The sequence below is a fragment of the Microcebus murinus genome, chromosome 2 (genome assembly GCF_040939455.1).
Source record: "Microcebus murinus isolate Inina chromosome 2, M.murinus_Inina_mat1.0, whole genome shotgun sequence".
Classification (NCBI taxonomy): domain Eukaryota; kingdom Metazoa; phylum Chordata; class Mammalia; order Primates; family Cheirogaleidae; genus Microcebus; species Microcebus murinus.
Window position 1 is genome coordinate 13,315,822 of NC_134105.1, and position 26,522 is coordinate 13,342,343.

The 26,522-nt window shown below is 57.6% G+C and overlaps 1 protein-coding gene across 4 annotated transcripts in view; it reads right to left on the bottom strand.

The window, feature by feature from the left end:
* Positions 1–26,522, bottom strand: part of KIF17 (kinesin family member 17) — a 45,933-nt gene that overhangs the window by 15,075 nt on the left and 4,336 nt on the right. For all 4 annotated transcript variants that reach the window (XM_075994671.1, XM_075994669.1, XM_075994665.1 and 1 more), the window contains exons 2-10: positions 25,108–25,254; positions 24,005–24,106; positions 20,876–21,065; positions 16,889–17,341; positions 12,377–12,486; positions 7,431–7,578; positions 5,501–6,054; positions 4,585–4,665; positions 569–780 (exon numbers count right to left, since the gene is read on the bottom strand). In XM_075994671.1, the coding sequence (XP_075850786.1) occupies positions 569–780; positions 4,585–4,665; positions 5,501–6,054; positions 7,431–7,578; positions 12,377–12,486; positions 16,889–17,341; positions 20,876–21,065; positions 24,005–24,106; positions 25,108–25,254 (1,997 nt within the window). The remainder of the gene's footprint in view (positions 1–568; positions 781–4,584; positions 4,666–5,500; positions 6,055–7,430; positions 7,579–12,376; positions 12,487–16,888; positions 17,342–20,875; positions 21,066–24,004; positions 24,107–25,107; positions 25,255–26,522) is intronic.

Below are 26,522 nucleotides of genomic sequence, written 5' to 3' on the forward strand. Positions count from 1 at the left end.
CCCACTGCCGGGAGGAGGCTGAACCCCTGGCTGACTCTCATGGAGGTGGAGCTGACATTATCATCATTTATGAAAGTGAACTGAGGCTCAGAAAAGCTAAGTGACATGTACGAAGCCACACAGCAGGGAGGAAAGCCCAGCTCCCCAGGCGGTCCCAGAGGGTGTCCAGGGGTGTCCTGTCCTGTCCTGTCCTGTCCAGATCCGGGGAGGGATCTGGAGGCCAGGGGCCTGAGGGTGTGGCTGGACCTGAGGACAGCCTGCGTCACCCCACCCTGGGATCCCTAAAACCTAAGGCCAGATGGGCGGCAGGCCCTTCACTCTCTCCCTGGAGCGGCTGCCCCCAGCAAGCGCCTGCCTAGGATCTGGTGGCATCTGTGTACCTCCCCGAGCAGGCCGTGCCCGCCGGCCCCAGCGCCATGCCAGCCCCCACTGTCCTGGGGAGAGCACCAGGGCCAGCTTGCCGTGTTAGGAGGGAGAGCCGGGAAGAAGCCACGGGCACCGCTCAATCCTGGGACGCAGCACCCTGCACCCTGCCCCGGGGTCCCCGGCCCCATGCTCCAGTGCTTACCGGGCCAGCACCTGCTGCTGGTCCACGACAGGCAGCAGGTCATCGGTCAGCACGGCCACCTCCACGCCCACGCTCTCCCTCCTCGTGCCTGCCTCGACCAGGAGGGGCTGAGGCTGATCCGCCAAAGCCTCCTGGGCCTCAGCCTCAACCCACGCGCCAGGCTCTGCTGCCGACACCTCCTCTGAGGCCACTTCCGTGGGCAGGTCAACGTCCTGAGCACAAAGAGAAACCGGGATGGCGGTGGGCATCTGTCCCAAAAGGGGGCATCCCACCCACACAGCCCGGACGCTGCCCCTGTATCCACCAACACCCCCAAAATGGTCTTCCCACGTCCTCTCCTGCCCCCCATGATCCGTCTCCACACGGCAGCCAGGACAATCCTCTTTGAACACAGAGCGATCACACTCCTTTTCTGATTAGAACCCTCTGTGGCTCCCCATCGCATTCGCAGGAAAATCCAGTTCCCCCTCCACTGCCGTGCCCTCCGTGCCTGCCCCCGCCTGCCCCCTGCCTCCTTTCCTGTTCCTGTCCTTCCAGCCACAGGACATTGGCACTTGCTGTGTGCTCCACCTGCTGCTTCCCCAGCCCCTCTTCTCACCTGGGTCCCCCCCAATGTCACTTCCTAGGCTGGGCTTCCCTGGCCACCCTATCTACCACCGACCGAGAACCTGCAGTGTGGCCAGCTCCCAGCCAGTGCGCAAGTCCAGACCGTCCTCTTCCTCCATAAATGTGGGAGACATAAAGCCTCTCTCACCACCCTGGGGCCTGCTGCACTGTCTTAAGCAGAAGAGAAGGGTGGGGTCCAAGAGCAGGGGCGTTGGAACTCGGTTCCCTGCCTCAGGGGTCACCAGCCCTGTCCTGCAGCCCTCGTCCTCTGCACACACTGGGCCTCTACTCCTTTAGACAAAGGGCTCCAAGGCTGTGGAAGGTTTGAAATCACCATCTGGAACAAAGGCCTCTTATTCACATCAATAATAACAAGAAGGATAAAGGCATCCCAACTGGAAAGGAAGAAGACAAATTATCCTTGTTTGCAGACAATATGATCTTATATCTAGAGAAACCTAAAGACCCCACCAAGGAAACTGTTAGAACTGATAAACAAATCCAGTAAAGTTGCAGGATACAAAATGCAACATACTAAAACCAGTAGCCTTTCTATCTGCCAACAATAAACAATTTAAAAAAGAAACCAAGAATGTAATCCCATTTACAATAGCTACAAATAAAATAAAATGCTTAGGAATAAACTTACCCAAAGAAGTAAAAGATCTGTACAATGAAAACTGTAAAACGTTGAAGAAAGAAATTGAAGATGACACAAAAAAAATGGAAAGATATTCCATGTCACGGATTGGAAGAATCAATATGGTTAAAATGTTCATACTACTACCCAAAGCAATCTACAGATTCAGTGTAATCCCCATCAAAATACCAATGACATTCTTCACAGAAATAGAAAAAATAATCCTAAAATTTATATGGAAACACAAAAGACGCAGAATAGTCAAAGCCAAACTGAGCAAAAAGAACAAAACTGGAGGAATCATGTTACCTGACTTCAAACTATACTACAAAGCTTCAAACCAAAACAGCATGGTACTGGCATAAAAACAGACACACAGAGCAATGGAACAGAACAGAGAACCCAGAAATAAATCCACCCATCTACAGTGAACTTATCTCTGACAAAGGTGCCAGGAACATAGAGTGGGGAAAGGACGGTCTCTTCAACAAATGGTGCCAGGAAAACTGGATATCCACATGCAGAAGAATGAAGCTCGACCCTGATCTCTCACCATATACAAAAACCAAATCAAAATGAAGTAGAGACTTAAATCTAAGACCTGAAACTATGAAACTACTAAAAGGAAATGCTTCAGGACACTGGTCTGGGCAAGGACTTCTTGAGCAATACCCCCAAAGCACAGGCAACCAAAGCAAAATTGGACAAATGGGATCACACCAAGCTAAAAAGCTTCTGCACAGCAAAGGAAATGATCAACAAGGTGAAGAGACAACCCCCAGAATGGGAGAAAAACATTTGCAAACTACCCAGCTGACAAGAGTTAATAACTATGATATATAAGGCGCTCCAAAAACTCAATAGGAAAGAAATCAAATCATCTGATTTAAAACTGGGCAAAGGATTTGAATAGACATTTCTCAAAAGAAGACGTACGAATGGCCAACAGGAATATGAAAAAATGCTCATCATTAGTCACCAGAGAAATGCAAATCCAAATTGCAATGAGGTATCATCTCACCCCAGGTAAAGTGGCCTTTATCAAAGAAATGGGCAATAAGGAATGCTGGCGAGGATGTGGAGAAAGGGGAACCCTCACACACTGTGGGGAAATTAGTGCAACCACTATGAGGAACAGTCTGGAGGTTCCTCAAAAAATGAAAAATAGGCCAGGTGCGGTGGCTCACGCCTGTAATCCTAGCACTCTGGGAGGCTGAGGCGGGCGGATCGTTTGAGTTCAGGAGTTCGAGACTAGCCTGAGCAAAAGCGAGACCCTGTCTCTACTGAAAAAATAGAAAGAAATTAGCTGGACAACTAAAAACATATATATCAAATTAGCCAGGCATGGTGGCACATATCTGTAGTCCCAGCTACTCGGGAGACTGAGGCAAGAGGATCTCTTGAGCCTAGGAGTTTGAGGTTGCTGTGAGCTAGGCTGACGCCACAGCACTCTAGCCTGGGCAACCAAGCGAAACTCTGTCTCAAAAAATATATAAAAAATAGAACTACCAGTCGGGTGAGGTGGCTCACGCCTGTAATCCTAGCACTCTGGAAGGCCGAGGCAGGAGGATTGCTCGAGGTCAGGAGTTTGAGACCAGCCTGAGCAAGAGTGAGATCCCGTTTCTACTATAAATAGAAAGAAATTAATTGGCCAACTAATATATATAGAAAAAATTAGCCAGGCATGGTGGCGCATGCCTGTAGTCCCAGCTACTTGGGAGGCTGAGGCAGGAGGGTCGCTTGAGCCCAGGAGATTGAGGTTGCTGTGAGCTAGGCTGATGCCATGGCACTCACTCTAGCCTGGGCAACAAAGTGAGACTCTGTCTCAAAAAAAAAAAAAAAAAGAAAGAAAGAAAAGAAAAATAGAACTACCATGTGACCCCACAATCCCACTGCTGGGTGTATACCCAAAGGAGGAGAATTCAGTATATTGAAAAGAGATCTGCACTCCCATGCTTATCGCAGCACTATTCACAATAGCCAAGATTTGGAATCAACCTAAGTGTCCATCAACAGATGAATGGATAAAGAAATTGTGGGGCATACACACAATATTAGCCACAAAAAAGAATGAAATGCTGCTATTTGCAGCAACGTGGATGGAACTGGAGAACATTATGCTAAGGTAAATAAGCGAGGCACAGAAAGACGAATGTCACAGGTTCTCACTCGTGTGGGAGCTACATATGAAAACAGCTGATCTCCTGGAGACAGAGAGGCTGGGGAGGGGAAGAGGACAGGGGAATAGAGTGGGGCCGGTTCGTGGTGCAAAACCGTAGTGAGAATGAACAACATTTGATAGCACAACAAAGTGACTACAGCAAGCAGTAAGTTAGGGTATACCTTAAAATAACTAAAAGCATGAAATTGGAATGTCCCTAACACAAAGAAATGGTAAATGCCTGAGGTGACAGATACCCCAATTACCCCGATTTGATTAATGCACATCGCATGCCTGTATCAAAACATCGCACGTTCCCTATAAAGATATGCTACACAACTATTATGCACCCATAATAATTAAAAATACAATTTAAAAAATTAGAAGGAAATAAACACACACAAAAAATAGTAATAACACGAGGACGACAGTCTCCTGGCTGTAGGCGGCTTGGCCACGGGCGCCCGCTGCAAGCCGGGGGAGGCCGGGGCTGTCGTCCGTCTCATGGACCAGGGAACTGTGGCCCGGGGAGGACACGGGCTGGAGTTCGAGGGAAGTTGAATGGAACCGGCCCGGCCCGTGGAGGGCCCAGCCCAGGGAGGGACTCACCGTCCTCGGCGGGAAGTCATCGGCCACCTCGTCTTCAGAGGTGGCACCGTCGGGCTCCGGCAGGCCTGGCGGGGACAGGTGCTGGGAGGAGAAGGGGGTTGGGGGAGGAAGAGGGCTGGTTTGGGTCAGGATCATCCTCTACCTCCCTGCCCGACCTCTGACCTCCGCCTCAACTCCCCAGGGCCGCTCGCCACCCACAACCTCCGCCTGTCAGCACCGAGAGAAGGGGCACAAGGGGGAGAAGAGGCGAGGCGGGGACAGGGAGGAGAGGAGACGGGGAAGGATGGGCACGCCATGAGCTCCCGCCAGGGTCCAGGGTGTGATCTCATCTGAACGACACACTGGCACCCCCATTTCACAGAGGAGGAAACAGAGGCCCAGAGAGGTCACTGCCCAAGGTCACACAACCAAGTAAATGGTAGAGCTGGGATTTGAACCTAGGTCTGTCTGATTTAAAGGCCTGCATGTGCACGTGCACACACACACACACACACACACACGGGAAGTAGAGCAGAGAACAAAGGGGAGAAAAGAGGAAAATCTTTTTAAAACATGCAAAAAGAGGGTCGAAGATGCTGGACAGGGGCGGGATGGAGCAAGAGCCGTGCAGACGCCCCGCCCAGCTCACGCTCTGAGCCTGCCAGCATGGGGGGCCACCACGCCTCCCGCAGGCCCGGAAGCTCAGTGTAACCATGGCAACTCGGCAGACCCCTCCCCACCAGCAGAGCAGGTGCCCACCTGGCATGGCCCTGTATCTCGACCCTAACTCCCCGTTGATTCCCAGAGCATCAGAGCGACACCAGGGTCCCTGAACAGCCACCACCACCAGAGCCACTCGGGTGCTGCGCAGGCCCCTCCGAGCCTGGCCAGCTCTGCCTGCGCAGCGTGTGCATGGCACCACGCGTGCCATCTGTACCTGCGTGGGGGCCTTGGGGACGTCTTCCTGGGGTGTGTCTGCATTGGCCATGGCCGAGGAGAGTCTGGCCAGCTTGGCTTCCACCTCGGCAAAAGGATCGCGCAGGCCTGAAAACACCTGCAGGGGCGTCTGCGGCGGCTCCTCCGGGTAGCTCTCTTCCTCCCGCGGCGGCCCGGCGGCCTCCGGGCTGACACACCCTTCCAAGAAGCATGTGCTCTCAGAAGCCGCCTCGGGGACGCTGGAGAACTCCAGGTTGGAGGGCTCCTCGGGCCCAGGGAAGCCCTCGGACACAGAGGTTTCTTCCAGTGTGGATGACCCACTGGACCCAAAGGACGTCTCAGACTTGGAGGGCCCCACGCTGGGCAGTTCCTCAAACCTGGAAGGAATCTCAGTGCTGGAGACGTCGTCGCCGGGCAGAGCGTCGGGCATGGAGAAGACCTCGGGCCTCACGGCTGTCTCGTACTGGAAGGCAGGCGCGTACTCCGACATGCTGGCGAACTCGGCCCTGGACATGACCTCAGTCTTGTAGAGGACTTCTGCCTTCTGGACAGCCTCTGGAAAACGGAGAACTTCCCTCAGGTGTGTAAGGGACTAGAAAGAGGGGGCCCTTCCCTAGAAGTTGGGCGAGACCCCAATGTCCCCAAAAGAGCAGCTGAAGAGTCGGAGCCTCCCAGAGCCCCGGAGTCCGGCCAGGCGCCTTCCCACCTCTGCCCATCAGAACTCAAACCGGCCTCCTTCCACCTCCTCCAGGCAGCCTTCCCTGACCACCACTGCCGTCTCTCCATCCCCTGACCTCCCCAGCCGCTAAGTCCTCTTAGCACCGGCCGTGGGACTGCGCCTCACACGTCAGCAGTCTGCACCTGTGGGTCTCGCACTCCAGACCCCCAGGTGCCCCGACTGCGGTGCCCAGCTCAGGGCTCTTGTCCACGGGACATGCCAGACCACGGGAGCTACTGAACGCTGGGGAGGGACGTCAGAGCTGCAGAAACCAAATCAAGGTCACTTGCAGGCCTGACATTCCAACTGGAGGGAACACGCTGAGGGACAGAAAATGCTAGAATCTGCTGCTTCCCTCTTGCTCTGGGTCTCTCCCAGGAGTGGCGTCTCCCTCCCAGCTGGGCTGGGGCAGTGCTCACGCGGCCCCTCGGTGCGCCCAGCGCGGGGGCTCCTGGCACCTCCCTCCCATCCCGTCCGTTTCCTCATCGCCCGCGCCCGGGCTCCCTCGGGCGGGTTCTGGTGTTCCCTTTGCTGAAACGTGACATCCACTCCCCAGCAAAGTGGCCTGAGCCTCTCCATGCCTCGGTCTCCACGCCTGTGACGTGACTCGGGGAGTCCCGCCCCACCGCACTGGGGAGGCTCGGGGACCACGTCACTGCCAGACTGGGTTTCCCAACATCCGCTGAGTGCTGGGGAGCCTGGGCTTCCCGCAGGGTGGGTGTTGGAATGGCACTGGTGGGGTGGAACGCCCTAGAATGGCAAGAAGACGACACGGACTTCCAGACAGGTAAAAGTTCTTGCTAATGAGTGAATCTTATTATGGGATGTGGTTGCTGTGGGAACAGGGAGGCTCAAAAGCAAGAGGAAACCATGGAACACGCAGACACGGGGCGGCGGCTCACCTCTAAACACAGCTGGTCCTTTCCCACTCAAGGTCAGCCGCGAGCCGCGGCCCCACTGGGCTGGGGGCGGCCAGCAGGTGCCGTGCAGTGGTGAGAACACAGGTGACTGCCTGGGATCAAATCCCCGCTCCACTCGTGGCCGTGGACAATTTACCTACCCTCTCTGTGCTCAGTGTCCTCATCTATAAAGTGGGGGTGATGGTGGCACCCACTTCGCTGGACTGTAGTGAGGGTTAAAAGGACTGGGGCTGGCGCACAGCAAGCGCTCCGTAACGCAGTCGCTAAGGAGAAGGAGAGGGCGGGACACCCACCTGTCTCCTTCCGCAGGTTCTCCTCCAGCGTGGACAGCTTGACGTCGTAGGAGTTGCGCATGGCCGTGATGTCCTCCTCCAGCCTGGCCCGGGACTCCTGCTCTGCCTGGTATTCGGCCTTCAGCCGGGCCAGGCGCTCCTCGTACTCCTGGGGCGGGCGGGGCAGGGGGGCAGCATTTACCGCCATTGCAGAACGTGCGTAATGACACTGGCCATGCGAGAGCCAGACGAACCCGGTCACGCCACGCTGTGCGTGGCTGGCTGGCGAACACCCATCTGTCTGCAGTCCATGTTTCCCGCACAGCGATGCACCACGAACACCCTCCCCATCCACAAACGCCTTTCTGCCCAATGGTCTTCAGCCCGTCAACAACAACACACGCTTTTTCCAGCCACTTTGCTCCCCATCTTTGCTGTCACCGCCGGCTCTTGCCCAAACAGCCACCTGCCGGGCCCGCCCCAAACCTCCCCACGCACAGCCACCCGTGCCCGTCACACCGGGTCTGCCCCCTCAGGAGCCATCAGTGGCATCCCACGTTCACGGGAAAAATCTAAGCTCCTTAACTGGACCTGAGTCCCCACATGATCTTGCCGCGTCTGCCTTGTGGCCATGTTTGGGGCCACTGGCTCCTTGCCACGCGTGGGCACGCCTGCTTCCTCCCGGCCTCGGGCCTCGGCTCTGCCCTGGGCGAGCTGGTCCCCAGGCCTCAGAGAGGCCTTCCCTGACCATCCTCTCAGAAGGCCCCCGCCCTCACCCTCTGTCGCTGTCCCCGTTCCTTCTTAGCACACATCCTGAGCTTCCATTACTCTCTTTATTGTGTGTGTGTGACTGTTTTTTAGACAGGGGTTGTTTTGTCACGCAGGCCGCACGATCATTGTTCCCTGCCGTCTCAAACTCCTAAGCGATCCTGGTTGGAACTACAGGCACCTATCGTCGTGCCCAGCTAATTTTTGCATTTTTTTGTAGAGACGAGGTCTCACTGTGTTGCCCAGGCTGGTCTCGAACTCCTGGGCTCAAATGATCCTCCCACCTTGGCTTCCCAAGGCGCTGGGATTACAGGTGAGCCATTGTGCCAGCCTGAATTTGTTTATATTGGAGTATAGCACACAGGGTGGGAAATGTCACGTTGAGGAATGCCCCTCCGCCCAGAACGTCCATTCCCATCTTCCTAGGCTGGTTTGTGCAACTCTTTCTTCTCCTCGGAGCATCTCGCTGCCAGCGGCCTCTGACCGGCAGCTCCACGGCAGAGAATTTCCTCTTTATCCTGGAGACGCTTCTATTCCTCTTCTGGTCACTCACTGCTTCCTCCTGGGGTGGAGATGGCTCCCCTCGCAGGAAGACCTGGGCCACCAGGGGTCCCCTCGAGATCCCTCCCAACCAGCTCCTGCTTGGGACAGGTTTCTCTTCTTGGATTTGGAGACAGCGATAGACGGGCCTCCTGCTCCATTCTCCTGAGGAGCCGTTGGAGGCTTTGGCTCTGCTTCTTTCTGGGACTTTCCCCCATTTCGCTAGCCCTGGCTGAGGACGCCAGAGCACACCAGCCCGGACCAGGTGTGAACAGGTGTGGCCAGGTGTGAACTCTCCCAGCACCTGTCTCCCTCCTCACAGCCCCCAGGCACCCCTGCTGTTCTCAGGAGACCTGAGGGTGCAGCCTATGCATTTTCCTTTTTTAAGTCCTGCTTCCCCTGGTTCTCGGCTTTTCCCAGTAATCTCAGCGGCTGCTTCCGCCTCCTGAGCCAGTGGGCCCTTCGTGCTACTCTCTGTATCCGTCTGATCTCGGGTCTGTTGTCCGCACCCCTACTAGGGAGCACACTCCCAGAGAGCCAGGACCCTCCTGTCTCGTGGCCTCAGTGCCCGCATGGAGCAGGGCTCCACAAACACCTGCTGACCCAGGAAATGCAGGAAGCAGAACTTCGGGCTTCGGGGTAAGCAAAATATCCGGGCTTCTGATGCACATCATGGGGGGGGGGGGCAGGGAGCATTTATGAATTAACGATCATCTGTGACCCTCTGTGTTTTGGAGCCGCTGCCAACACAGGCACCTGCAGCTGCTGCAGGCCAGAGAGAAGACCCAGGGACAGGCACAGGGACAGGCACAGGGCAGGCCCCGCTGTACTCGTCACCTATCCAGATCCCTGTAAGAACAAAACTGGTGCGGATGGCGCTGACTTAGGCCCTCAGAGAGGGAGCAAAGGGGACAGAGAATAATTCCAATGTAATTGCATTGTTCCACACATTTTTAGACACATTTGTGCTTCACGGCAATACCTGCAATGTCACTGAGGCCCAGGGAGGTTCCACGGCCAGGCAGCTCTGATGGCCTCACAGACACCTCCCCCCAACGTCCACGCCCCTGCCCTGCCCTCGATTCCTCCCTCACCCAGCTGACAGCCCAGGGCCCAGCCCTCCGGCCATTCCTCAGCAAGCGCCTCGGACCCAGCCCCAGCGCAGCGGCCCCTGGTTAAACCCGGGCCTCAGCACACCCACACCCGCGCCCTAGCAACACCTGGCTGGAAACACGCGCACGCAAACACACACATGCAAACACGCACATGCAAACACAGGTGCACAGCCACACCAACTTCCATCGTCACTTTTAAACATGGGTCTCTGAGTGGCCGAGCACACCTCCCCAGTGCCCCCCGTCCCTCTGTCTCCGCAACCCTCCACTCCCCAAAGCAGGGAGCCCCTCACTTTCCCGCAGGTCTGCCCTGTGGTGGCAGTTAAGCCACCAGAAGCCAAGCCTCCCCACGTGCTCCCAACCCCCATCTCCTTCCTGTGCCTCCACCTCTCCCTCGGTGCTGGATCCTTCCCGACAGTCGACAGGACGTGCTCTGTTAATTCAGCTATTTCAAACAGGAACTCTCTTCCCTGGCCCCACCTGCCCCTCCGGCTACAGGGCCCAGTGCCCAGCAGGCAGTCAGAATGTGCCCGCTCAGGATTAAATGGGGGCTGCAGTGCCAGCCCAGACCCCCGACTCCTGCTTGGTATATAACACACAGCCCACCAATGAGAAGAAACCCTTTTAATCCTCACACCCTGTTTGACGCTGCAGGGAAACCATTGTGACACCTGTTCTATACAGCAAGAGACAGAGGCTCAGAGAGTTGAACGGCCTGCCCAAGGCCACAGAGCCCATGAGGATGTGAAAGGTGGATGGACCCTAGGAACTTCTAGTCCAAATCCCCCCAGTAGACTAGAGACTGAAGCCCAGGGCCACCTCGCACTCACAGCTGAGCAGACTCCTGGCCCGTGCCCTCCACCCCACGGGGCCCCCTCCCTGGTCCTGAATGGTTCTGGGATGGGAAGGAAAGCAGAGTTCCAGGCACACAGTAGGTGCTCAATAAATACAAGCGTCATGAGAAAGAACGGGAGGGAGAAGAGGGACAGACATTCTCAACTCTTCCTCTAAGCGTGGCTCACAGGAGAAACTCCAGGGTTTCTTGGAGTCTTGGTGGTGGTGGCATCAGACACCACTAAAGAGGAGGAGGAGGCAGGCGACCTGGTGCCCAGGGCAGAAGGACCCCATCGCCACACCTCACCGGGCCTGCCCCGAGCAGCGGCACTTCTCCCTGAAAGCCACTAGGGGGCAGCAGCGGCCTGCCTGCTGGACGGCCGGGCACCTGCCCACCCACCTGGGCTTCCTGCAGCCCTCCCCTCCTGTCCTCCAAAGTCCACCAGTCACTGCGTGGTTCTGTGCACGCACCCGACTCCAAAAGTGTGACTTCCTTTGTTTCCACGGGCTTATGCTCAGCCATCCCAAAGGCCCCACCCTCGCCAACACCTCCCCAGGAGAAAGGCCCAGGGCTCCAGAGAGGGACTTGACACCACACCTGCCCCAGGCCAGCAGGGGAAGAGGCAGAGTGAGCAGGAGAGCTCCCTGGGGGCCACCATTTAGCCTCTCCCCAAACAGCACAAGGCTCCGCCTGTCACAGCACCTGGGGACTCTAGTGGGTTTCTCCCAGCCCTCCAGCCACAGGACTGAGACCCCAGGCCTTACCAGGTCTGGCCCCAGTGGTTGGGCCCCGGGCCCCCAGAGCCTGACAGGGACTTCCGGGGCTCAAGAGCTGATCCCACGGTGGCTCACGCCTGTAATCCTAGCTCTCTGGGAGGCTGAGGCGGGCGGATTGCTCGAGGTCAGGAGTTCAAAACCAGCCTGAGCAAGAGCGAGACCCCGTCTCTACTATAAATACAAAGAAATTAATTGGCCAACTAATATATAGAGAAAAAATTAGCCGGGCATGGTGGCGCATGCCTGTAGTCCCAGCTACTCGGGAGGCTGAGGCAGGAGGATCGCTTGAGCCCAGGAGTTTGAGGTTGCTGTGAGCTAGGCTGACGCCATGGCACTCACTCTAGCCTGGGCAACAAAGCGAGACTCTGACTCAAAAAAAAAAAAAAAAAAAAAGAGCTGATCCCAGCTGAGGTCATAGTTGAGTGGCAGGGGCCCAGCTGCAGACACATCCGGGCCCCAGCCCCTGAAGAGCCGTCCCTGCCTGGCATTAGGTTTGCCGTCAGGAAAAGCCAGTGCTCTAAAGGACTGTCAAATGTCAAACTCCATCGCATGCTCAGGTCTCAAAACGCAGCCTTCAAATGGCAGGGACTTCTGGAAACCCGAGTCGGGGATGGAACAGACGCTAGGACCTAGGAGGCTCTGCCACACTCCCACAGCCTGCTCTGTTCTCCCCACATGCAGGCACTGACAAGGCCTGCAGTCTGGAGTCAGGAGCCCGAGTGCGAATCCTGACTCAGCCTCACCCTCGCTGTGTGACTTTGGGCAAGTTATGGCATCTCTTTGAGCCTCTGCTTTCTCTGCTACAAGAGGGGGTGTAGCCCAAGCCCAGCGTGATGGAGAAGGTGGAGCAAAGTCCTGTTGGAGCCGGCCCTCCTCAGCCCAGGTGACAGCCCTCCCTGTCCCTCGGGGCCCACCTGCCCACTCGGGTCTCACCTCCCGGATCAGCTGCTTCTCGGCCTCTGTGTCGTGCTGGATCACAGGTGGGGGGCACAGCTTCTCCTCCGCCTGGACAGGGTTTGGGGGCGCCTGGCTGGAGAGCAGGGCTGGGGGAGAAACAGACATAAGCTACCGAGACCAGGGTGCACACGGTTTGCAGGACCTGAGCGGAAATCTGCAGAAAGATGACCACGCGCTCATTCAAAAAAAAACACTCTGACTGATTGAACTCGTTTCAGGTCCCCGTGGAAAATGCTCGCTTAGTCGTCCAACAGAGCCCTCTGCGTCCTAGACACTAAGGATGCCACCCTGCACAGAGACAATCTCCAAGCCCACGTCGAGTCTTCCACGGGGGCAGAAAGGCAAACACAATAAATAAGCAAAATGCGTAACAAGTTACGAGGGGATGTGCACTAAGAAGACAAAGAAAGCGGGGCGGGCGCTCAGGCGTGGGGGCGGGAGGAAGGGCTGCAGTTCACACAGCGTGTTAAGGCTTCTGAGTCAAGGCGAGACGAGCGCAGTGGGCTGAAAGAAGTGCGGGAAGAGAGTGGCAGAGACCTTGAGGAGGAGGCTGCAAGCCTGGGAGCAGTGCGTGCAAAGGCCCTGGGGCAGGCGCGGGCCTGTGCTGTCGCTGTCGCAGGGACAACCGGGAGGCCAGTGTGGCTGGAGATGAGGGAGTGACTGGAGGGCAGGCGCAGAGAAGGTTGGAGAGGGACGGAGGCCAGGCTGCAAGGGCTTTGGCTTTCACTCCGGGTTAAACGGTGTGTGCAGGGCAGTAACAGGACAGGGTTTGAACAGGCTCTCCCGGCTGCTCCATGGAGGGCGCGCTGAGGGAGGCCTGCAGGCAGATCACGCAGCAGCAGATGGGCTCTAGCCATGTTTTGAAGGAAGAGACAACAGGACCTGCTGACGGACTGGATGCGGATTTGAGAGAAGCGAGAAGCCCAGGCTGACCCCGCGGTTTCCGGCCTGACGCCCAAGGCTGCGCTGCCGTCAGCCGGGCGGGGGCGGCTGCGAGGCTGGCAGATGGGGGCCCGTCAGGAGCGGAGTGTGGGATGTGTCGAGTTTGAAATGCTTATTACGTGCTGCATGTTGGAGTCTGGAATTCAGGAGACACTTTGAAATTCAGAAGACACTTTTTTCAATATTTTATGATGTTTTGTCATCTTAGGGGACCTGCTGGCCAGGGAGAGACAGCCCCTCCTAGGGCTAGCTAATTCCTAGAGACAGCAAACAACTCGTCCGTAAGTCCATTTCTGATACATAAACCAACCAACCCCGACTCCGCACGCCCAGCCCCTCCTTATCTAACTTCCAGACGCCAAGCCAAGCTCTCCCTGCCTGAACCAACCCAGGCCGCGCACCAGGAGCAGCCCTGCACTGGAATCACCCAAACTTGCCGGTCCCGGCCTGTCCCCGGCCCTCCGTGCCTTCCCACGGAAGCCCCCGCAAAGGCTCTGGCCAAGGCCGTCCCCTGGCCCCGCTGCCCCGGCCCTGTGCGGCCTCCCCTGCCTCCCCTTTCTAGGGGACCTGTAACATTCCTTTCAACAGCAGTGACTGCCCCAGGTTGTCACTCAGTCACCTTTATAAATCAGGACCCAGACACAAATCGCACGGCCAGGCTGGGTCCACACGGGGAAGTCCTGAGCACAGAGGTGGCGACTGACACCATGTGGCCAGGCGAAGCCACCGTAGCGAGCGTAGAGAGAGGGGAGGACGGAGGAGGACAGGTCTTGGGATTGCCCAGCATCAGCAGCCCGGGGAGGGGAGGACACCCCGGACTGAGGAGGACCAGGACAGAGGAGTCCGGAAGCAAGCGCTCCCAGAAGGGAGGGGACAGCTGAGCCACCCGACGGGGAGAGGGCCAGGTGAGGCCTGCCTGAGGCTGACCGCTGGTGCGGCGAGGAGGCGCCATCACGGCCAAGGGCAGAGCCAGCGGGAGGGACCAGAGAGGCTGGAGGAGAGAGCCGGGGGCTGGGAAAGTGGGCAGCTGTTTCTAGTCCTGCTAAAGGGAGAGAGAGAAACTCGCCGGTTCCAGAGGGAGAGCCCGGCCGAGCGGGCGGCATCTCACAGCCAGTACCCGGCGGGGCAGACACACGGAGCTCGGGGTGTGACACAGCCGGTCTCCGTCTCAGGCCCAGCTCCCAGGTCAGAGAAGCAGGTACGGTCTGCCTCTGCGCCCGCCCACGCCAAGCCTACACACGCACGGTCTCAGGTCGTTCTCCCAGCGGCTCACGCAAACACAAGGCCGGTGTCCTCACAATCTCCACCTCCCAGAGGAGCAGACTGCGGCTCACAGGGGCCCTGTCACCTGCCCAAGGAGCAAGGAGGTGAGCACGCTGTTGACCTCTCATCTCTCCCCAGCACTGCCCGAGGCGGTTCAGCCTGCTGCGCCCCCTCCTCAGCCAGGAAGCGGGGACACTAACAGCCCTCCCAAAAGGCCGCACAAATGTCACCTGCTGGGTTTGGGGACCCACCAGCACAGCCTCCCCTCGACACCCTCTCCTGGCACCCTCACCCTTCCTATGCCTCGCCCCTTATCAATCTTGGAGGCGAGCAGGGCGGGGCAGGAGCAGGAACAGAGGAGGAAGGCTGACTGCCAGAGCGGAACCCTCATCACAGTGTTCGAGGCCCTCTCTGCTCCAGCCCCCGCCTGGCAGCTCCCGCCACCCCTGGACCCCAGGCAGCCAGCAGCAGGAGCTGCAGTTCCCCAAATGCACCGTGGTTTCTGCATCTTTGCACACACTGGCCACTCTCATCCTAACAGGGAAATTTCTCATCCACCAAGACTCTGCTCAATCACTGCCTCCTCTGGGAAGCCTTCCCTGACTGAGGGCATCTCACCCCAAGAGACCTGGCCATGCACTCCTTTCTGCCCTGTTCAGCTGTCTGCCCTAGAGTGTGTCTTGCTGCAAGTGATGGTCTGCTGGAGTGTCCTTCTCCCCCAGGAGGTTAGGTACCCCATGAGGCAGAGCCTGGGTGGATTCATCTCTGTGTCCCCAGGACTCTGCACAGATCCACACACAGAGGAGGTGCTCAGAGAACTTTGGATGGATGGATGGATGGATGGATGGATGGATGAGTAGAAAGATAGATAAAAGAATGGATGATAGGATGGAGTGAATGAATGGGTAGATATATGGATGGTACGGTGGATGGGGTATGTGGTTATAATGGGTGGATGGATGAGTGGATTAAATCGATGGAAGGATGGGTAGGTGGGTGGATAGATGGAAGTATGGATCAGTGGATGGATGGATGGATGGAAGGAAGGATGGGAGGATTGGTGAGTCTTTGGATGATGAATGGATGGATGGGAGATGGTGGATGATGGCTGGATGGCTGGATGGAAGGATGGATCAATGAATGGAGAGATGGGTGCATGGAAGGAAGGACAGGAGGATGGGTGAGTCTTTGGATGATGAATGGATGGATAGGAGGATGGGTGGGTGATGGCTGGATGGCTGGAAGGATGGATCAATGAATGGATGGATGGCTAGAAGGATGGATCAATGAATGGATGGTTGGATAGATAGGTAGATAGAAGAAAGGATGGAGGATAGATGAGTCTTGGATGATGAATGGATGGATGGGAGGATGGGTGGGTGATGGCTGGATGGCTGGAAGGATGGATCAATGAATGGATGGATGGCTGGAAGGATGGATCAATGAATGGATGGATGGATGGATAGATAGGTAGATGGAAGGAAGGATGGAGGATGGATGAATCTTAGATAATGGATGGATGGATGGGAAGATGGGTAGATTATAGCTGGATAGCTGAAAGGAAGGATGAATCAATCGATGGATGGATGGATAGATGGTGGATGGAAGGAAGGATGGGAGGATGGGTGAGTCTTTGGATGATGAATGGATGGATGGGAAGATGGGTGAGTGGGTAGATGGGTAAATAATGGAGTGGGTAGGAAGCAGTAGGTAGATGAAAAGGTGGGGAGCATGAATGGGTAGATGGGTGAGGGGAGTAGAATGGAGGGACAGAGAGGAAGGTGGACGGGAGGTGGATGAAGGGACAGATGGACCCAAGCTCTTCTGAGCTCCCTTTCTCGAGAGATTCTGGGATAAAGAAAATCTTGGTTAGGGAACCCTCAGCTCCCTACGCTCCAGGTACGGGTTTCCACCTGCCGGATGAGGATGACAGCGAACGCCGGGGCGTGAGGGCTGCAATAACAAGGCGCCTCTCCAGCAGCAGGCGGGGGTGGGGGTGAGTCAGCAGCTGCTGCCATGGGGACAGCAGCCGACGGGGGCTGGCAGATGAGCACAGCTGAGGCAGGGAGCAGCCTGCAGCCGATGGGACGGGCCAGGCAGACGGGTCTCCTCCCGGGGCCCTCGGCAGGACACGCAGATGCCATCTGGGCCGTCCCCACAGGGCAGCTCCCATGAGGCGGAAAGGAGGGGGCACCTTGCTTTTGGTCGCTCAGACAAAGGGAGAGAACCTTTCTCCTCCTGCCCTGCCCCCCCCCCCCCGGCCGTCTGTCCCTGCTGTCCTACCTGACAGGCTGCCGGGGCTCATCTGCTGGGCCAGAATCGCCTTGAGTTTCTTGATCTCCTCCTGGTACTCGCGAAGGAGCGCGTCCTTGGGGTCCTCGTTGATGCGAGGCTTGTTCCTGATGTTCTTGGCTCGGTTGGCGTAGCGCAGCGTGCTGAGCGTCTCGTCGTAGTTGTTGTCGGCGGGCGACAGGCAGGCCACCATCAGCGTCTTGGTGTTGCCGCCCAGCGAGTCCTGCAGCAGCCGCGTCAGCTTCGAGTCCCGGTAGGGGATGTGTTTGCAGCGCCCGTCCACCAGGGCCGAGATGACGTTGCCCAGCGCCGACAGGGACAGGTTGATCTTGGTGGCCTCCTTGAGCCGCTCCCCCGTGGCACCCGTCTTGGACTGCCGCTCGCTGCCCGCCAGGTCCACCAGGTTCAGCTTTCCCGCCCGGAGGTGGTCCTTGCCCCGCTCGTCTGCAGACAGACCGGGCAGGGGGCGAGGGCCACGGGTGAGCCCCACGGTGGAGCGGACGGTCCGCCGCCTGACCCCGAGGACTCGCCGCCCCCGTGGGGTTCATTTCAGCCACACCGGGAGCCCCATGGAGGAGGTGCTATTGCTGGACCCATCTCACAGAAGAGGAAACTGAGGCTCAGAGAGGGCGTGGAATTTGCTCAACATCCCACAGCTGCTAAGAGGTGGAGCTAGGATCAGAACCCAGGGCGGCCGGACTCCGGGAGCAGGGGCTGGGAGTCGCAGCGCTGTCCCTTTTGGCTGTCACACCAGCCCCTGCAGACGTCCTGTGAGGCGACTGCATCACCAAGGAGCTGTGTCCTCGAACACAGGAAACATCAGCCCTGGGGACTCTTGGACCCAGTTCCCAGCCCGGTGCTGCCCCTCCTCGCTGTGTGACATCAGCAGAGCCACACACCCCTCTCATTCTCCATTTCTCACACCAACGGGACAAGACGGAGACGGGACTCACAGCAGCTCCCCACTGGGGTCTGGGAGACAAGGTCGCAGGCTTTTGCCAGCGCCATTTCACAGCCCCTGACTCCGCGACGGCAGCTCCCCGGAGGGATGCTCCGAAGACAAAACAGGATAGAGCGCACGGCCCCGCACCTCTTGCCTGGGTCACGCCATTCCCTAAAGATAAGCGGCCCAGGCCTGGCCTTTTCCTGCACACAGATGATGCCTGGCAGGGCGCCTGCCTGCGCCTCTGTGCCCTACAGCCGGATGTGCTCTCGCACCCAGCCCAAAGCGATTCTGTGTCACCGTCTCTGCCGAGCAAGTCTGATGTGATCTTGCACCTACTGAATCTTCACCGCCGTATATGGCCGTGCGCTGAAATGCCATGTTGGGGCCGTCCGGCAGAACCGATCCCGGGCTACCCGGCTCCAGCGATAGCCCTCGGTAAGATATCTGAATACGTCTAACTTTCGGCCCGGCACAGTGGCTCAGGCCTGCAATTCCCACACTCTGGGAGGCTGAGGTGGGAGGATCGCTTGAGGCCAGCAGTTGGCCTGTTGCCCAGACCAACCTGGGCAACATAGCAAGACCCCATTTCTACAAAGAAATTATTTTAGCAAATTATCCAGGCATGCTGGCGCACGCCTGTAGTTCTAGCTACTCGGGAGACTGAGGCAGGAGAATCGCTTGAGCCCAGGAATTTGAGGTTACGGTGAGCTATGATCACACTACTGTACTCCAGCCTGAGTGACAAAGCAAGACCTAAAAAAAACCCTTAACTTTAATTCTTTAAAAGCTTGATTTTTTTTCTTTTAGTCGACAGGTGGGTTGTTGGGAGGAGTAAACCGACAGCACATCCTCTCCCCGGGCCAGCACATGGCTGGTGTCCCTTCCCCCGAGAACGAGCCCGGCTCTGCAACCACGCAACTGTGCTGGCCGGGCAGCCCCTGGGGGTTGGGGGTGACCGGAGAGCCAAGATGGCAGCACCGGGCTCAGACGCACAGGTTTCAAAGACAGACCTCTAGGTCTAGGGTCTCATCTCGATTCAATCAATCCCTTAGCTCTGAAATTCAGGGATTTCACTTGACTCCAAGCCTCAGCCCTTCTCTCAGCAAAATGGGGACCTGAACTCACTCCAAAGGGTCGCCTCGAGGATTACGCTGACAGCACATATGCGCTGGGCTCCGGATTGCGCCTGGCACACAGCGAGTGCTCGTTAAATGACAGCTTGCTGCTCTTAGCACCATCATAATGCTCACTGTCACTAGACTGCACCATCAGCTGTCCCCAATGGGATGGAGGCCAAAATCTTTCATTTCTGACTTTTCACCCAGACCCCTCGCTGGGGGGACGGGGGCACAGACATCCTCCTTAGTCTCCCACTGGCTGAAGCCAGACCCGGCCTCGCTCGTGTCCATGAGCACGGCAATGTGCAGTAGCGAGAAATGTGGCTGGTGTTCAGCAGAGACGTGCCGAGAGGGGCTTGCTTCCTCGGGCTATGAAATAAAACACAGCAGGAGGAACCTGGCACTGCCCTGTTGGAAAGCTCTTTGCAGAATGTACTGGGAGCCTCAACCATGCTGGCGCGCTCAGCTCCAGGGGTCCCTTGTAGGGAGCCTAATCTGAGGACATGACTGTCACGGCAGGAAAGCCTCGTGCGTGAGGATGATCCTCACGGCACGGTTTATAGCACTGAGACGCTGGAAGCAGCTGTGACCCTTGCCCAGCACTGGTGAGGACGGGGCATGAGCAAAGCCACTACTCGTGGTCACGAAGACATGGTGATGACAACGGGGGAAACGCTTAGCGACCGCAAGGGAGATGAAACACACAGGGAGGGGAAAACTACGCAGCGTAGATTTCAATTGTGCTTAGAATTTTCATAGAAAAAAAGGGTCAAAAGAAAATGCATTTAAATGTGAGTTGTTTAGTTCCAGAATGTTTCCCGACCTTTCTCAACTTTCTAAATATCGTTATTGAGCTTATATTATTTTAGAACGAAAACAATAAACGTGCAGGTAGCAGCCTCCCCATCCTTCGAACTCTCCCGCAAAGACAAGAGGGGCCTCCAACCCAAAGATCTCTCTCCTCCTCCCTCCTGATCTGTCCTGGCCGCCCAGTCCCCTCCCCTGCCCCAGCCCCATCACTGAGGCTGTGACCACACTGAGCTCGCCCCTCCCCGAGTCGGCACCCCTGACCGCCCCACCCGGCAAGCACCAGGGTCAGGCCAGCCTGCTGGTGGGTTCCACCGGGGGCAGGGCTGTCCAGAATGTGTTCCTGGCTGGCCTGAGGCTGCTTCCTGCTGCTCCTTGGAGTCCTAGTCAAGGTGAACAAACTTGGACGCAGCTGCGGTGTTAGTGGAGAAAACTCAGGTGTCAGGGAAACCTGGGTTCAAATCCCAGCTCTACCACTTAGCAGTTATGGGGCTTTGACCAAGCAAATCGCCTCACCTCTCAGAGCCTCAGTTTCCTCATCTGTAAAATGGGAATCACAATGCCTGCCTCTAGACCGTTGTGGGATTTAAGTGGAGCAAACTGGCGTAAAGCGCTCAGCGCAACATCGGCCTATAGATGGTCCAAAATAAACCCGGTTTCTTTCCTTCGTCTTCTCTTTCTCAGGTGACTGAACGTTACAGAGGAAGAAGAGAATCCCAAAAGTCTGAGTGATTCACACTCTGGGGGCAGACGCCCTGGGACAGACACCCCTCTGACACTCGCGAGTTGTGTGACCTCGATTTCCTCATCTGTGAAATGGGGATGGTCTTAGTGCCTATCTCCTGGGGTTGAATGAGACGACACACGGCAATGGCTGGCACAGCCAGTGCTGGCCTTTGGCTACAGTGTGAGGGTCGTCCTTGTTGCTGTTTATCCCGGAGACACGGGTCTGGGTGGCGGGAGGACCCTCTCCTGCCCCCTCCGCAGTGAGAGCAGCTCTTCCCAGTTTGCAGTGGGCTCTCTAGGCCCCGGACAGAAGTGTCCTGGCCAGCAGGAGCGGAACCCGGCTGGGGTGCCCTGCCCCCCTCCGCCCCCGGGGCGGCATACCCACGGCGTAGATCTCGATGCTGATGGTGAAGATGGAGTGGGAGCGCGAGGAGTCCTTGTTCATCAGCGTGTAGCCCACCGAGCGGTTCTTCCAGCCCATCTCCATGATGCGCTCGCACTGGGCCACGCTGTGCACCGTGTGCATGGACAGCCCCTTCACGTACACGCCCTTCTCTGGGTGCTCCTTCAGCTGCGGGCAGGTGGAGGACAGTCAGGGGTGGGGCTGCGGGTCCCCAGGGGCCCCGAGAGAGGGGCCTGCCAACCCAGACCACCCTGCCCGCCTGCAGTGCAGGCTGGCGCCTCGAACACCCTGTGACAGGGACGGGCTCGTCCCAGATGGAGCCAGCCTCAAACCCACCCCGGCCTCCTACTTGTCACAGGACCAGAGCCTCAGTTTCCACATCTGTACAATGGGTATGAGACACCCATCCCATAGGGATACGGTGAGAATTCAGTAAAATAAGGTACATAACAATGTTTGGCCTGGTGCCTGACACACAACAAGCACCTCATAATGCCAGCTGCTGTCGTGTTACTGTTCCTAGCACCATTAATGTCGTTACAAAGGTGGTTTTCGTCTGGGAGCTCCAGATCCCTGGGGCTGATCTTGTGGTCACCCAAGGGCGCTCGGTGTTGTCTCCTTTGCCCTGTTGATATGGCCCTGATCGCCTCCCTGCCATCACTCCAGGGCAAGGAACACTCCCGACCCTCGGACCGTGGCAGGCGAATGGCCACTTGCTGCCCTGAGCTCCCGCAGCGCAGAGAGTGGATTAATTTATCTGGCTGCTCCCCAGGCAGCCAAGCTGGCTGTTGCTGACACAGAGCTGTGAAACGCAATACCGAGTGCGAGAGGAAACAAAACACAGAAAGCACTAGGACAAAGGCGCCTGTCTGCCAAGTGGCAGCTGCTCAGAGCCACCGGAGGCTCAGGTGCTTTGCTCCAGGCAGGGCAGCGTCAGGGATGCCAGGTGGGGTCGGCCCTGCTGTGGGGGAGGGGACAGGCACAGGCTAAAGTGTGAGCGGAGACACAGCCAGACCCAGCCGAAGCACTGGGCTTCCTGGAACGCACTGGTGAGCGACTGAGGCACAGAAAGGGTCAGCGACTTGCTAAAGGTCACACAGCTATCAGTGAGGTCCCAGGCCAGGGAAGGCTCCAGAGGCAGGGCACAGAGAGAGGCCGGAGCACCCTGCAGTCACGGAATCTTGAAGCGACAGAGGAGGTGGCTGTGAGCATAGAGCCTGAAGGACAGACGCAGGGGCCCTGCCACCCTCGCCTGGCTGAGGCCCTGCCGGCTGGGGTCACTGTCACCCCCAGAGCCCCGCCTGGCACACGGCAGGTGCAGGTGAGTGAGTGGCGCTCTGGGGCTGGAAACCCAATTCTGTCACTTGCGAGTTGAGGAAGTCAACTTGCCTCTCTAGGCCTCAATTTCCTCTTCTGTAGAATGGGGATAAAAAGTCCCATTTCTGGGCCGGGCGCGGTGGCTAACGCCTGTAATCCTAGCACTCTGGGAGGCCGAGGTGGGCGGATTGCTCGAGGTCAGGAGTTCGAAACCAGCCTGAGCAAGAGCGAGACCCCGTCTCTACTATATAGAGAAAGAAATTAATTGGCCAGCTAATATGTATAGAAAAAATTAGCCAGGCATGGTGGCGCATGCCTGTAATCCCAGCTACTCAGGAAGCTGAGGCAGCAGGATTGCAGGAGTTTGAGGTTGCTGTGAGCTAGGCTGACGCCACGGTACTCACTCTAGCCTGGGCAACAAAGCGAGACTCTGTCTCAAAAAAAAAAAAAAAAAAAGTCCCATTTCTGCAAGACTATTATGAGGATTAAGGAGAGAATGTACCTAAAAAGCAGCTGGGCGGGGACTTAGTGGGGGCTCAGGGAGCCAGGTCACAAAAAGGACAACGACTCTGGGCGCAGCAACCTCAGGAGACAGTCTCCCACCGCTCTGCTTTCAGGCCCAGGAAGTTTCTCCCCCCCCAGTGATGCCCCCCCCCCCCGGGTTCCTCCCCCACCCACTCCCGACCCCACCCCAGCCCCCATGCCCAGGGAGGCGCTGAGTGACGCCCCCAGCTGCGTGACTTCGTGACTGCTTATCTTGGCTGTGGAGACCAGAGCCGGGTCACCATGGCAACCAGCTAGGGGTGCACAGGCAGGCACGTGTCCACGGGCGCCATGGCGAGGGGGGCCCTGGACACTCTGCCTGGACACGGTGTGGGGAGAACCCGTGCCACTGGCTGGGTTCCGCCATGGTGGTTTGTCGTGGCAGGGTGGGGCGTAACTCTGCTTTCCCCAGATCTCTTGCTGGGCTTGACTGATTTAACAAGCTCTAATTATAACCATTATGAGGCTCTGTGCTGAGCACAGGTTAAGAGCTTGTGCTGCGGAGCTTGGCTCCCTGGGTTCGAGCCCTATGTCCACTCTTTCCTGTGTGCCCACAGGCTGGTCTTCCTTAGGCACGTCGAGCCTCAGTTTTCTCATCCCTCCTAAGGCTGCTGGGAGGCTTGCACAAGAGCCATCTGTGCACCGCCCACAGGCAGCATGTCAAAAGCCAGGTGCCCCATGGGGGTGTTTCGCGAAGCACACGCGTCACCACGGCCCTCCAGGCAGCCTGGCTCACCCGGCCTGTGGCTGCCAGCCTCAGCCCCTCTGGCCTGGGTAACCGAGGACAGCGAGGAAGAGGAGGAGAGCGCCTTGCTGCCCCAGGGCAGGTTGGCAGCAGTTCTGCATGGGGGCCGGGGACCTAACCCCACAGGCTGGCCTTTGGGGGCTGACACGTGGGAGCAGCACTCCACGCCTGCCTCCCCCGTCTCCATGCCTGGGCCGAGCTGTGACTCAGCTGCACCAGCAGAGAGACGCAGTAGAAAGACTGTCTTCCCCTAGATGGGCGGTCGCAGGTTCCTGCATAAAAAAGGCAAAGCAGCCAGGTGTGTGCGTGCCTGTAGACCCAGGTACTCAGAAGGCTGAGGCGGGAGGATCACCTGAGCTCAGGAATTCAAGGTCAGCCTGGGCAACATAGCAAGACCCTGTTTACTAAAATAATAATAATAAAAAAAAAGAAGTCCCCGGCGCCACCTGATCCCCACCTCCCGCCTGCCAGCCCTACCTACCCACACTGGGTCTGCACCCACCTCCAGCTTCTGCTTGGTGTCAGCCCCCAGCAGGTCACGGACATCTTCGTTGTAGATCTCCAGGTAGGAGGCCCGGACCAGGAACTTGGTGTTCTCTGCACACTGCAGGAGCACACAGAAAGAGCCGTGACACCTGAGCACCAAGCCCGCCTGCTGCCAGGTCTGACCTGGGACCTGAGCCCTCTGCAGCCAAGATATCTTGGGAGGAAAGGGGACGTCAGGGCACGAGGAGTCCCCAGCCCCACCTACCCTGCCTGCCCTCCTGGCAAACTCTCCCCTCCTCTCCAGCTTGGTGGCCCCTTAGGCCTCTCCGAGTCGCATGATTCTCACCCTGCTCTTTGTTTGTCTAATGCTCTGTCTACAGCCTCATGGGAAAGGAAACAGAGGCCTCCCCGTCATTCATTCAGGCAGAAAAGCCAAGGCCACAGGTAAGGCCTGGACCAAGCGCTGGCTCTAGGCTGGTCCCCAGCAGCTCTCCCCGCCCCCACTTGCTCCCAGGGGCCGACACAAAGAGCGCTCTGCAGCTGACCAGGGCCGCAGTCCCCGCTCCGCCACCGTGCAGGGGCAGGGCTCTAACGCTGCCGTGAATGGTCACCAGGGCGATTCTCACCTGCAGCCTGGACACTGGGATGGATTCAGAATCTGGTCTTGACCCAGCTCATAAGGGTTCCAAGGCTCAGTTTCTCTATCTTGAAAATGGGGACATACGGTACCCCCTGGGTCAGTGTGGGGATTCAGGGAGGTCACTGAGCAGAGGGCTTCCCACAAGGCTTGGTCCCCAGCAACTGCTCAATAAACAGGGAAGCTACAATGGTTCTGACCACTCCCTGGCCCAGGGCTCAGGGTGCTCATATCCACGAGAAATGCTCAATGAAATGTTAAAATCCAAAAATGGCAGGAAAAAAACACGGAACTGGCAGAAAGAATTTTCTCAGTTTTGTTCTTTTCTCCCACCACCTTTTCAGAAACCAGAGCCTTCCCTCTCAGTTGGTGCTGAATCAAGCCGGACTCTGACTGTGTCCCATGTCCACGCCACAGGTCATGCGTGCTCTGGGGGCCATTTGTGGCTCGAGCCCTGCCCCCGCCCTGCACAAGGCCCGTACCTGGACGCTCTCAAAAACGTGCTCGAAGGCCCTGGGGATGATGCCCCTATGGGAGGACGGCTCCGGCAGGCCCTGCATGGTGAAGGACTTCCCGCTGCCCGTCTGGCCGTAGGCAAAGATGGTGCCGTTGTAGCCCTCAGTGACGCCCTGCACGGGAGAAGCAGAAGCCCGGGGCTCAGTGGCCGAGCACAGCGGGGCGGGGGCCAGGCCTGCGACTCTCAGCGTCTCCCAGAGACGAAGAAGCCACAGCTCTGTCCTCAAGGACTTCCCCATCTGGAGGGGCAGGAGACTGTCCCCGTGGGGAGGTTAGAGTCTGTGCCAAGAAGCCTGGCCCCAAGTTCATATCCCGCCTCTGCCCGTTACTGACTGTGTGACCGTCAGTGGCCCTACTTAGGCACGTCGAGCCTCAGGGTCCTCATCTGTAATAAAGGAAAAGCACGGCCCCGCCCACAAAGCCCGCCTCGAGGCTGACGTGAGGACTCTGTCACGCGCACAGAGGTGGTCCCTCAGTGTCTGCCTGGCACGTGGGGGGCCTCCTCCCGGTTACAGAGGACCACGTGACACCAAAGGCCCCGCACTGGGCAAAGAGGGGGAGCACTGAAGAACCTGGCTAAGCCTCTGGGGAGCAAAGACAGGGAAGAATGGGGGCGGGGGTGACTTGGATTTTGACAGGTGACAGGAAGAGGATGGCATTCCAGGGAGAGAGGGCAGCTTGAGCAAAGCTGCAGAGGTGAGACAGGGAGAGCGGGTGGAGCTGGGGCCGGAAGGGAAGAGCCCACCGGGCTGCATTTCTAAAGTCGTCCCTCATTGCTGATGCGCGTATTCACCGACAGGCACCGGCCCGTCTGCTCCGCTGGGCACTGCGCTCTGGCTGGGGACAGAGCGGCGCACAAGGCAGACACAGTCCCTGCCCTCGCAGAACCCATGGGGCCAGAAATTCTGGAGCTTGGTATGGGGCTGGTGAGGATCCTGTGTCAGCACCAGGCCCAGAGAGCTGCTCCCAGGCCCCAGGGCCCCGGTGGCGTCTACGCCGTGTCCCACCACAGAGACCCAAACTATAGACCAGATCAGGACTCGGCATCCCCAGGAGCCGCTGGGGAGGGAAGGCCAAAAGTCCCCATCCACAGTCCCCCGAAAGGATAGGACCTCACTTTTACAGGCAGAAGTGTCCAAAATGGGGACAGGCACTGGCAGAGAGACCACGTGATTAGGAGTCCCAGGCTCGGCTTCCCAACCCTACGTGAGGGGGCAGCAGGGGGCATAGGAAGCCCCGGTGACAATGTGGAGCAGACTGTCCACCAGGGCGCCACCGCCTGCACTAGAAATGTGCCTGTCCCTGTGCCACTGAGGAACCGAATTTATTTAATTTTGATTAATTTAAATTTAAAAACCGGAGCATAAACATGCTCTCCACT